Source organism: Camponotus floridanus, unplaced genomic scaffold, assembly GCF_003227725.1.
Source record: "Camponotus floridanus strain SB8 unplaced genomic scaffold, Cflo_v7.5 scaffold42, whole genome shotgun sequence".
Classification (NCBI taxonomy): Eukaryota; Metazoa; Arthropoda; class Insecta; order Hymenoptera; family Formicidae; genus Camponotus; species Camponotus floridanus.
Genome location: NW_020229570.1, coordinates 935,121 through 948,683, shown reverse-complemented (window position 1 = coordinate 948,683; position 13,563 = coordinate 935,121). Strand labels below are relative to the sequence as shown.

The following is a 13,563-nucleotide window of genomic DNA, read 5'->3' as shown; positions in this document are numbered from 1 at the left end:
CCCGCGAAGCGCATTATATAATAAAATTCTCTCTGTATAATTTGCTTATTTATTAACTGTAAAGAGAGAGCTTATTTGCGAGACCGCAAAATTGCTTCAATTACCGTCCTTTGTAGCGGCGATCCGGGACACTTCCTCCACGTCAATTATATTACATCGTGCACTGAGGTCGAGGGGGTTAGTTGATTATCGTTGCGCGTACAGAATATCACGTTCGACTTGCTGTTGCTTCGAGGAGCAAGAATATTATGCGGAGAAATGTACAAAGAGCGGGCGCAAGTGCGATACGTTTATAATCGTTTGATGCGAAGACACGGTAATTTGTGCCGTATGTACGCCTTTATAATGGAGCACATTTATATTCAGCGAAGAAACAAGCGTATCATCGCCCTCCCCTGTCGTCGTCGAAACAGCGGTTTATATCGTTTCAAAGGTTTGCCGGATGGTTAATAGCGACAAGGCTTTAATACGCGTATTTCCGTAGAATTTCTCTCACTCACAAAAGAAAATCCAATTAGCGATGTATGGCGAGTGCTGACGCGGCCCGTATTTCCCTTTACGCGCGTTCATTATCATAGCGCAGTCCATTAATCGGGTTATCAAATGTGGCGAGGTCGATCGTTAACGTCCATCCTTATTCGACACCGCCATAAATCCCGCCGATCAAATTACATGTCGTGAGTAATGGGCATTTACGATAATAATATATATTATATTATTATAATGATACTTATCTTATTAACTACGTATATATATATATATATATATATATATATATATATATATATGTGTGTGTGTGTGTGTGTGTGTGTGTGTGTGTGTGTGTGTGTGTGTGTGTGTGTGTGTGTGTATAAAATATATGTAATTATATGTACATATGTGATAGCTTGTTAATCGCATACCACGTATGCAGTTGTAGCGGATTTGCAATTTACGCGTGATGTCATTTGTTATTATAAATAAACAAATCGTGCATGAATACATCATTCGTGTGTGTGTGTGTGTGTGTGTGTGTGTGTGTGTGTCTATATATATATATATATATATATATATATATATACATATACATGTTTGTGTGTGTGTGTGATATCGTATAATGGACTACACTCCAATGAATATGCTAATCATCGTCGCTAATGGAAAGCTGCGAAATCAAAGAAAGATACGCATGAATTTGATTTATAATAGCGTCATATTTTACGTTTCGCTCTCACAATGTAGGAAAGGCGAAAGGAATTTCCGTGATACATAGCTTTGTGATATTTCTTATCGTTTCACAACGAAGAAGACAGAGAGACGCCTTCCAGCGTCAGCCAACTTTCGGTTGACTCTCTTTCGTGAAAGCAGCATCTCTCTTGGTGCGCGTTTTAAACTGGAAAAAAAAAAGATTTTATGTCAGCTATTTGAGTATGATGTCGACGCGACGTTGCTCTCTAAATATAAAATACGAATTATTAAAGAGGGAAGAGCTTACTATAATCCTTTTTCCGATATTCATAGATTATAGCGAATAATAAACAAATTGAAAAATGATAATTATCGGAAATTATTGTATTAATGTTGCAAAAAATAATAGTTTCTTTACTGATTACTGTTTTTATTACTTTCATTATTCTTATTATTTTTTATTGTTGCTATTATTTTATGTCAGAAACACTTGACGAAATTTTATACGAAAAGACCTGCGCTTAAGAATCGCTTTTCATGGAATGGACGAGTCTTTTGTAGAACTCTGGATTTTCATTAAGCCAGATAATCTTAAAAAAGATTACTATTGGAGAAGGAACAGTTAGAATGAAAGGAAATAATACAATCTGATCCAATTTTGCTTAAGAATTCACGAATATTATAGTGATGCAATGAGAACTTTAAAATATCTTTAAAAAATCATCAGAAAAATGTTTGACACAGGAAATTGTCGGAGTATGCTTTTATGCAGTTTAATATTTACTTTAAAAAAAAAAATTGCAGTGCGGGAATAGTACGCAAATATTGTACAATGTTTATGTTTAGCCAACAACATAAATGTAAATTGATATGAGTAACATGCAACTTTTTCGAAAATTGTTGACATTCATAATAAAAAAGAAAAAGAAGAAAGTTTGATCCATATTTCACATATCATACAATTAATCAATTTTAGAAATTTATAAAAATCTAATTATCTTGTATTAATGCTCCAAGCAACATATATATGTAATTAAAGCATTATTATTCGAGGATAAGCATATTTTCAATTACATAATGTGATTTAATTTAATATCTACATGTGTCATTTTCTCTCTATTTTTAGCATATTATTATTATGTTCTTGAAATAATAGTTTGAGAATTAAGATTTTCGTTGAAAGTAAAGAATTTTCATCTCTGAATCCAGAGATAAAAATTGATTCTCTCAAACGAATCAAGTACTGCGTCTCGATGTCGAGAAAAGCTCGCGGCAATAGTGCCGTGTATCTCACGGGAAGAAGGAAGCCATTCGATGAGGCGCCGGCTGAGAGGAAGGAAGTGATCTTATACGATCTCCCGGATCATTTTTCAATGCACATTCTACGTAAAGATGCGCCGGTCTATTAATACGTAATCGGTTTTATAGCATTACGAGTCATCGTGAAACGCCATTTGGAACTCGTGCTGATTTTTGCAAAATATAAATACGATATTAATTCTACTTATTCTAAACAAGATACCACTATAAATTGCGTCTCCATTAAAAATAGAGAGAGAGAGAGAGAGACTTAGAGATGATAAAATCTTAATTAATAACTAATAATTTCTCTTTTTAAAAATGTTGCTATTATTACTTTTTACATTTATTTTTTTTTAATAATTTCGAAATGACTCTTTCTCTCTTTCTTTCTTTCACATGTGCACGCAAAATGCCAAGCTTTGTTATATCTATTCATACATAAATATGAATTTGAAATTTGCATGTTTAATACACATTAAAAATGAGTGCTTATTGTAAGTCAAATGATTCTATACTTTTATACTAAAATTTAGTTTGGTTAAAAGTAACTATTTTTATTTTACCTATTTCTGTCTTACTTATATATTGCATAGACTTTTGTTATATTTATAAATACACTGTACAATTATTTTTGTGTTTTTATTTTCATAAGTATCTTCGGACTATAAGTTTTTGTTTTTCAATATAACTACGTAATTTAATTTCTACATATATACATATATCATTCTCTCTTTACATGGATTTTTGGTATATTTTTATTACGTTCTGTTTTTGAAATCATCTCTCGTTTGAGAAAATTAAAATGTTCGTTGGAAATAAAGAATTTTCATCTTTAAATTTAGAGATAAATATTGATTTTCTCAAACGAATCAGGCAGATAATGTATAAATAAAACTATATCGCGCGTTTATATGATTTAAAAATACGAGTTTACATTATCCATGTATGTTTAAAATTTCTTTATTATCGCATTCTTTTTTTGAGTGTCTCCGTGTGACATTTATCTTACTGTCTCGGAAGTATATCTCAATCTAACATCTGTATTCGTCTCGGAACCGGAACCGGGCGCGGATATACGCATGTATGTATGCGCGGGCACGTGTAAGCAGAGCGGGCCCGCTATATAAAAGCCTAGAAAATACGCTGGTAGGTTGCAGTTCTCATCTGGCCGTCTGAAATACCGTAATGGTGGAGATGACTTTCAAGGTAGAGTGTCGAAACTCATCGCGAAAGAAGGAAAAGTGACGCGGCGCGGAGAAAGTGCTCGTTAAAGAATAACTCCGCGACATTCGGACGAACAGAGACAGATATAGGGGACAGTAAAGAGAAAGAGAGGGAAAAAAGAGAGTGAAACATAAGGGAAATTCTCAAAAGAAAATAAGAACGAACGGCACGACGGATTCTTAATTGCCTCGTAATTACGAAGGTGTAATTGGCACGCGCGCAAGGGTTGAAATAAATAATTCGAGATGAGGCAGAAGGAGAAAAGTAGTTCTATACAGTCTGTCGGAAACCCGAGTAACGCCAACGTCGTGAATATAAGATGAAATTAAAGCGTTCCTTAACATTCGGGTCTGCTTGATGTAATTAGTTCGTTTAGTTCGTTAGACGAGTCGTATCTCGAAAATACGTTCTTACAAAAAGGTACAAATTCTAAGATTGAATTCTGTATATAGGAAAATTAAAAAGTGCATCCTGATATCTATGGCAAACGCTTTTTCCGAATCGAATTAAATAACTATTTTTATATATTTATTTATAATATTTATTTATAATATATATTTTATGTATTTATAATATATTTTATATATTTTTTTCGCTTAATCTTTAGACTTTTTTTCTTACATCAAATTTGCCTCTATTCTTTTATTATAGCAAAAAGTTTTATTATGTTTCTATGAACATATAAATATTTTTTTGTTTTATATATTTTTTAAGTAAACTCACATTTTATTTCTACTGTACAAAAAATATTGACGTAAAATTTGCAGGATTTTAATTTTTGATTTAATCATTATAATAATAATAATCTTAAAATTTAATTATCTTAAAAAATATTTATATATTACATACATTCTTTGAATTTTGGAGATTTATGATATGTGATTCGAAATATGATTCATATTTGCCCTTTGATAAATATTTAATGATACATTCGGTATACATAACACTGTACAGTTACATAAAGCAATGTAAAGTATGCAAAATCTTGCATAGTGCATCTCAACATACATATATTCCATCTTTTTGCATATATTGTACTACATTTCTAACTTGGACGTATATTCATAAACAGTAGTTCAAGTTGTACTTCTACGTGCATGAACAATTGTTCTAACATTGTCTATCCATGTTGTCAGTCCTGGCAAAATTTGCATAAAGTAACTTTATAATTCGCGGTATAACATTAATATAACTTCAAATCTCGAGAGAGAGAGAGAGAGAGTATCTGTCTTTAACTATTTATAAACTATTATGATTATGCTGGCAGATTCATTTTTCTATTGGACGAGTAACAATTTTGTTTACGTTACATTTATTTATAAGTTAAAAAGAAGGGAACATCAAGCAAGAAACGTCAATTATAACAAAGACAAGATTGATAAAGCGTAAGCAGAGACGAGGAAACGTTTCTTTCATTACGTCTATTTCGTCTTTTCAATCGAGCCACTTGAATCGGTTCGTGTTGGTTTGAACGTTGACGGCCGGGCTCTCAGGACTTCTGTAATTAAAAACGAGAGGTCGATGAACTTTCCCTCTCGCGAGAGATATGTCGATATCGTAAAATTCTAGAGTTTCATCATGGCATCGAGTGAGTTCGTATACACAGGCAACATCGATTGCGTATAGATCACGGTTACATTTCAGCGCAATTTCGACTCATCGAACATTCTGCTAGTTTGAAATGTTCCAATTTGTTTGGTCGTTTATATACGTCTGCACGGAAAGGTATTTGATTAGAATGGCTAAAAAAAAAATGTTTAAATTACAATCTTTTTCGCACTCGGCGATTTTTTACCCGATATTCGGAGGCATTACTCCACAAAATATCGCCGAAAAAAGCTTCTCCAAATGAGAAGGAGGAAGAGTAGCCCGATAAATATAACCAGCGCTTATGTAAATTAACTCAACGGTTCGTGCGGTAACATGCGCTATTTACATCCATGATCGATAACTCGATTGGAGAATCGAGAGCGTGCCATTCCGTACCGGAGGTGAATCTCCGGGATGGCGCGACGATGGTCGTCGACATAAACTTCTTGTGTCATAGGTCAACGTCGCGCTAACCATCGGCCTCGCCCTGGTCAATCGATCAATCACCGGCGTGATACCGCTGGACAGCGGCGCTCACCACGATCATCGCGTCTCGGTCGCCAGTTCGTACATGCACTTCCACGGGCCGGTGGAGGGTCCGGAGTACGAGGTGAAAGTGCCGCACGTTGTCGTCGACCACTTCGCCGAGCACAATTATTTACACGGCCAGGACCATCAGGAACATCGCCAGCATGACGGCTACACGGTCGATTACGTGGGGAATCCCAAGTACGACTTCTCGTATGGTGTCGAGGATCATCATACAGGCGACTTTCACGGCCAGAAGGAATCCAGGGACGGTGAGTCAGTCACTTTTACGCCTTCGTGACTTTCGCGCGCGGATGACAACGGCCTCTGGGATGCTGGGGGCTACCTGTGGCGTCGTTTTACCCGATTTCCACCGTGACGTCGGCAAAAATTGCTACGGGTGAAGAGAAAATTGCATTTCCGCAAAGGCTGCCCGCGAACGCGCCCTCCCGAGCATGTGGCTCTATATGAACGAATGCGAGTTTCGTATATGTGTGTATACGAGTCGACGCTCTCTTCAGTCGAAACTACGTTTTCTCACTTGGAAACGTGAAGTTGACTCGAAGAATCGTAAACTGACGTCAACGGCGACGATATGATATCGTAGTTGTGTACAAGGACCCTATATAAAGTTACCGAAAGTCAGCAAACTTTACAGGTGTATTTCCTGACCAAGGTTGGAGTCAATTTTTTCCCAATGAAAGTATGGTATTATTTAGTTTAGCTTTCTTTGAATTATATACGTGATAGAAAGTGAAAGACCCTGCAAACATCTCGAAAGTTTAAATAAGTAAGGGAATCTTGGTCTCCATTTAAGTATACCATTAAGTATATCTTACTTGTATAAAGAGAAGTTTAATTTTTAAGTATCAAATAATATTCAGTATTACGTAAATATATATTAAAAGCATCCTTTCATCGAATCTTTTACTTCGAAAATTAGTTTTATCTACCATTCGATAAATCGATAAATAATGTGATATTACGAAATATATTTTTATATTTTGCTATGTGTTTTTTGTTATCAAATTTTTCTCTGAAAGAGCGAGAAGAACAATATATTGATTGACATGATTATGTTACTAATTTAAAAAAAAAAATAAGCATTTTTCTTGAAATCGATGTTCGTCCTGTCGTGTAATTTAGAAAAGGGAATCAAGAGATACTCTGTCTTGTTATCGAACATCTTTCTTTCCGTAGGAGGTAGCGTGTCTGGAGAATATAGCGTGAAAGATCCAGGTGGCACTTTTCGGGTCGTCAGCTACCACGCGGACAAGGAGGGATTTCACGCGGTGGTGCACACCTCCGGGAAAAACGATCATTCAGGCGGGGTATACGGCGGTCAAGGACAAGAAACGGAATCCCAAAGTCCCTTTCATGAATACGCCGCCGCGCTATCCGCACACGCGGGATATTGAGTGACATCAGCGATGGCAATTATGACTGATCGTTTTCGCGCGCGTACCTGGTATAATTAAATTCTTCCTCCTAGATTGTCAATATTGATGCGTGTCCATTTTGTATACCAAAGGCAACAACATGCTATCCGTTCGATATTATAAATACGCAGAAATAACGCACCGTTGTAAATATTGTTTATCCTCTCCAATATACGATACAAGCTCAATAAAAGGTACATAATTATTTTGCTTATATTATACATGAAAGTTATTGATAAAACGTGATAAACATATAAACTGCGCATAAATAAGGATTTATGCAAAGCTAATAGAATTTTTGGGTAATTTAGCGTTCGCTTAATAATAATCGAAAAATATTGTGGTGATCAAAAATGATTTTTATTATATGTATCTGAGTTATTCTTTTTATATTTATCGGAAACCAATAACACTTTAATCGAGAATTTGCATTTATTTAAAAACTCTTATTAAAACGCCAGGAAAAATTTAAATACATTGGGGGGGAGCCATCCACAAATTATACTTATTTAATTTCCGAGAATTTCTGCACTTTGAAATTTCCTAATAGTCAAACATTTGATTTTAAAAATAGTCAAACATTTGATTTTAAAAATTAATAAAATATTTGAGAAGTATATGTAAAAAAAATATGTAAAAAATATGTTAAATATGTAAAAAATATAATAAAATGTTTATATTATAATTTTGATTATATTCTCTTAATATTAGATATATTCGAAAAATATAACAATATTATTAACGTACACTTTATGTTTTTATAAATTAATGCTATACATGGAAATATAAATATACATTTCATTTTGTAGAATCTCTTTAAAAAGCTAAAAAATATATATAGAACAAGCGTTTAAACTTATTAAACAATCGATGAATAATTGAGATATAATTATGTAAAAAGTGTATATATATATATTCATTATATTATTTTAAAGTCATGCATAAATTGCTCGTTATATTTTAGTGAGACATGACATGCATATATTATAAAAGGGTCGAAATCGGTATTACGAGATAGCACCTTATTAGTGTGCTGGCGATGATTAATATTGGAAAGCAAAAGTCCGCGCGAAATATAGAGATATAACGACGGGGATCGCGCCCTGTACTAATGAAAATAAACTGCGCATAACGGGAGAACGAGTAATAATTTCTGATGCTCTCAAGTGCGAGGAGATTCCGATTGCCGCTAATCACATGGATTACTCAGTAACGATGGTGTAGCGCAAGGTCGGTCGCCAGCGAAATGAAAATCCAGGTCACGGGATTGAATTATCTATTGAATATTACAGACCCGTGGAGGCTACGGGTTAAAAGTCCGTGTCTCAACGGCGCCATTATAAAATAATCGTGAAAAAAGCGCGCTTCCTTTAATATGTTTTAACATAGCGTTAAAAAGCTCATTTAAAACTTCGTAGCGCATAACTAAATATCGCAGCATCCTACCTAATTCAATTTTCGATGTAAGGAATATTTTTTTAAACATACAAAAAACTGTAAACATTTAGTTTAGGAAAAAGATATTAAATATTGGAGTAGCACAATAAGACAAAAATCACATGAGATAGATATCGCCTTGCGATGTATAAACATTTCAAACAAATCAATTTTTAGAGGAAAGAGCTAATGAAAAAATTAATGAAAAATACAGCAGACTTTATCTCGCAAAATCAAAACATATGAGTTGCAATTTAATCTTCGAAAGCAATTTCCCCGCAATGTATTAACAAATGAGAATAGAACAGAGAAGGAAAGGCCATTTAATTTGATTTTACGTCAAGAATAGTTATTTCAAAAATGTACACATTACAGTACATCTTGTGCAATCTATTTAATAATTACGAAACGTCATTATCGGGAATATTTTAAAGAAAAATGTAATCTGGGTCTCAAAGATGCGGTAGTGTACACGATTCACGAGGAAACTGCAAGAAACAAATTTTTAATCTACGTTAACAACGACGAAGATGCACGTCGATGAAGAGGTAAGATGAGAAAGAAGCTAAAGATGGCTGAAAAAAGAAGAGAGAAATTCTCATGTGACACGAAGGCTCGAAACACATTACGTTATTAGATTAATATCCGATAAAAATTCGCGATTCCGACAAGATAAATCGTTGCGAGTTGAGATAAATGCTCACATCGATGGAGAAATATCTAATAATTTTATCACGGATCGTTCAACTCGCGTTTGCAAGTTGCACGTATCGGAGTCGTACTTTATGCGCCATCGTCGTAACATTTCAAACGATGTAAACGATCGCGATAATGACTGCATATATAGATATTTCGTGCTTCCAGCCTCGGGAGTCGAGTCGGCCGCCCGCGGTAATTTCCGCAGCGTCGCACGAGCTACTAATTACTGCTGGCATCGTGCTGATTATTCCTCCCGCTGCTGCTCGCATCTCCCCAACAAATCGCTTGTGATCGAGCCGCTGCTACGTGAACATCGTACCCGTTGCCTGGCAAAGACGAGTTTATATGCTTTACTTCCGATGATCTCGAACAGCGTGTTCGAGCTTTAATCGAACATTGAATATCGCATCTTCATTAATACCGAGAATTTCGTACGTTCAAATATAGGTCTCTTTCAGCGTAGAAAATTTGGAAATTAAAATTTTATTGTCGATTAAAATAAGCTGGTTCTTCTAAATTTATGACAGATAAAATTAAAAAGCTTCATCAATTGATAAAATTAATAGATTATAATACATGGAGATAAATTTATAATGGACAATTATTAATGAAACAAAATTCTGTGAATATGTATCATGTATCATATAATTTTTCGGATGCGAATTTTTCTTAAGAAACAAATATTCACGTTTTGCCAACCAATTGATTCAATCGTTGCTGCGGTGCGAACGAATTAATAATTCATATTGCTGATTGGAACGTACGGTTGCTTTAATCAAGGCACCTCGTTAACATGATATGGTCGCTATGTATCGTGGTTTTATTTGCGTATTCACAGCATTATAATAATTAAAATGCGAATATGCATTATGCTGAATTATATTAATGCATGCGCATATATCTATGTAAATTGTCTCTAAGAAATCTAAATGTAAGAGCGATCAAAAATATTTAAAAAAAATTTATATCCTTAATAAAAGCTATCGAATTACAAAAAATGCTTTATTATAAGCTGTATATTTAAAAAAAATACTCGTATTTTTTAGTTTATTATCAAGTAAACGTTGGTTTAAAAACGATTTAATTGCAGATTCAAATATGCAGACTCGATAATCGAATGTTCCAATAAGTCTTTTCACTAATTTTTATTTTAAAAAAATCGAAGTTTATTAAAAAATGTTGTTATTTAAATAATAGCAACAACAAAGAAAAATAATTAATTTAAAATTCTCGCCATTTACACTCATATATATATCATGATATAAAAACCATTGATAAGGTGACTAAGGTTAATTAGATTTATGCAGTAAACGATAACGTTTACGATTTTATCGCCCACATATCCAATTTTACAAATCAAATTTAGCAAATCGAGGGAATAAACTTCGCACTTGTGTTTCCCTTTAAAGTCAGACGTTAAGAACAATTTAGTTTCAAAACCGGATTTTATTCTGCGAGTATCGCATTTTACGCGGTCAGCGAATAACTGTATCGATCTAACGGTAAATTTGCCAATAGCCGGGAGAGCAAATATTTTTAGCTCGGTGAATGAAATCAATAAACAGCAGCGAATTGTTGCATAACCACATGTAGCATGATCGCGTAAGAGAGGATCCTAAAAATTCATTCTTCAATTTTCAAAATTTTTATTAAGTTTTGAAAAACACGATGTTGTTTTCGACCCTTTTATATTAGTACATTATTTTTGTGTAAGCTCGCAAAAATATAAAAACAGATTTTTAAATCTATACATATATATATACAATTATTTATTTTTATCTTAGAATTAATATAATATAAATAGAGAATACATATACACGTTTCCATTAATGCAATTTGACAAATATGATAATTAAATTAATTATAATTAAAATATCATATTTAAATATTAATAGTATTTAAATATTAATTTCTTAAATGAAATTAATAGAAAAAGCGTTTTTCTATAATATCGTAATAACCTCGTAAGTACGATCGCAATTATATGCTCAGTCATTAATTAACAAATTAGCAAACGCGTGTATGCAATTGTCGGTCGGCTACGTACTGGAAAATACTCGATTGAGATACGAGCTCTCCATCCCTCCTTTCCCCAAATTCTCTCGGCTTCGACATAGCATATATAGCAGTATTGGTAGATATTCGAGCGATTCAACGGCAAACCTATCGATTATCCGGCCACGTTTCTATCACTCCGTCCATTTGCGAACTGATTCATTATAATTGTAGCGTCAAAGTGACCCGGCCGTGCTGATGTATGCGCGATTTCGCGCGCGTCGCGCTTGTCGTCGCGCCGGTACGTTTACGAGTTTATTTTACGAATAATCCGCCATCCTGAGCCATCACGCGATAAATCCTCGCTCGAGTTTTATCTCGTAATTGAATTTCCCGACGCGGCGGGAGTTACGTTAACGCTCGCGCGTTACGCGAAACGACAGGTTACGTTACAGAGAGCTGATGCTGTAACGTTGCTGTTACAAGCCTTCGCGCTGCCGCTACGCGAAAATTGACCGCGTGCGTTATTTATACACGCTATCCAAAGCGTATTACTTTAATATTGTTTATCATGTTTATGACGCATGCAGTTTATAATATAAATAGCGTAGCATATTACATACGTGAATTTTACGCGGATGCTAGTCTGAGTTTTGTTTTAACGGACGTTGTTTATTTTACCAAGATCGCTATTGTCTCTGCAATATAAACGCTATTTTTGTTATCATTACCTATAAATTAAGCGCAACTCGAACGTATTATTCGGAAATATTTCATATTACGCAAACAAGCATAAATGTGGGATAGAGAATAGGATTTAAATTGCAAGGTATTTAATTATATAATTTTGACACAAAAGTATAATATGCAGATGACACGGCGTTTTGACATGAATGGAAAGAAAATGGCGTTTTACGGTGCTTCTTTGATTTTCCCTTCAATTTAATGAAAAATTAGTAGGTTGTTCAAAGAGGAAAGCACGAGTAGTATATTAAAAATGAAGGGAAACAGGAGTTGCCGCGCTTAAAACCGTCCAGAGTTTATAGTAACATTATTAAACGAATGGTCTAAAGGTAGTTTTAACGACGAGGAAACTTGACACGGCGGACTGTTTTTCTAACCATTCCGGAAGCAGCGAAGAAGGAGAATCCCGCGTTAATAAGCTTTATTTTTACGGAACGGCTTGGTTCGCGAGAGAGTTAAACTTTCCGTGGGTTTTTTTCCTCTGTTTAATTTGGGACACGTCAGGTGGTTAGCAGTACAACGTTCGCAAAGTAGCTAAGTGGTTCAATTGCAGTGTGACACGAAGCGCGGGTCTACTGCCGTCGACGGTTCGTGGAAAGATTTTCACGTGGACCGAGTGCGCCAAAGTGCCAAACGCAAGTGACAAATTTTCGGCGGATAAAGTATTAAAAGGGGGAGGAAAAAAAAAAGGAGGGAAGAAGATAACTATTTTTCTTACCGTCGAAAGTAACTTCCCTCGAAATGAGCAGCGTGAGAACCAGAGCGTTCGCCAAACTTTCGCGAAACGATCAAATGGATCTGGCTGAATATTTAATCTCCCGATCCGCCCGAAAACACCGTCTCTGCTTGGAAAGAAAAGCTGGAGATAGACGAACGTGACTTTTTACCTTTCATCATGCTCACGAAAACTGAATTTCACATGCGCTTGAGCGTGCGCGTGCTGTAGGGATGGTAAGCTGTGTACGCAGTTCTCCATGACAAAATTCTTTATGCATATATATGTAATGTCACACCCAGACGCACATGACATAGTTAATATGATAAAAATACATATATTGTTGAAGAAATTTAATAAATGTCCTAATATATTCTCGGGAAATTAAATATGATTATATTAACTGTGGTTTTACCACTCGTTGTGTACTTTGAAGCGGATCTAATTGTGTCTTCGAATCCATTTTTCACGTATTTTTTTATATTATTTATTTTATTATAAAATTTTGGTGAATGAAATATATTAATTTATCAAATACGTCTGTGGAAAAAGTTTGTTAAAATAATAATCTAGAAAATGTTTAAAATATATCCAGCATAGATACTCTTTAAATGTTTTTTTAATATCTACATAGACATTATTATTAGTCGTCTGTGAATAGTATAAAAATATAAAGAATTCAACAAAATGAAAGTTTTTTAACAATTGGAATACTATTTTACG

General features: G+C 34.5%; 1 protein-coding gene across 1 annotated transcript; it reads left to right on the top strand.

The window, feature by feature from the left end:
• Positions 1-3,628: 3,628 nt before the first annotated feature.
• On the top strand, positions 3,629-7,547 carry LOC105254792. Its single transcript, XM_020028503.2, has 3 exons — positions 3,629-3,675; positions 5,741-6,083; positions 7,012-7,547. Exons 1-3 carry the CDS (start codon positions 3,655-3,657, stop codon positions 7,227-7,229), a joined length of 582 nt encoding a protein of 193 aa, XP_019884062.1. The 5' UTR covers positions 3,629-3,654; the 3' UTR covers positions 7,230-7,547.
• The last annotated feature ends 6,016 nt before the right edge of the window (positions 7,548-13,563 follow it).

Excerpts from the sequence above, each read along its gene's own strand:
- LOC105254792 (XM_020028503.2), top strand. The coding sequence starts at position 3,655 with ATGGTGGAGATGACTTTCAAG. Across the intron at positions 3,676-5,740 it reads TGGTGGAGATGACTTTCAAG|GTCAACGTCGCGCTAACCAT; the intron begins GTAGAGTGTCGA and ends CTTGTGTCATAG. Across the intron at positions 6,084-7,011 it reads CCAGAAGGAATCCAGGGACG|GAGGTAGCGTGTCTGGAGAA; the intron begins GTGAGTCAGTCA and ends TTCTTTCCGTAG.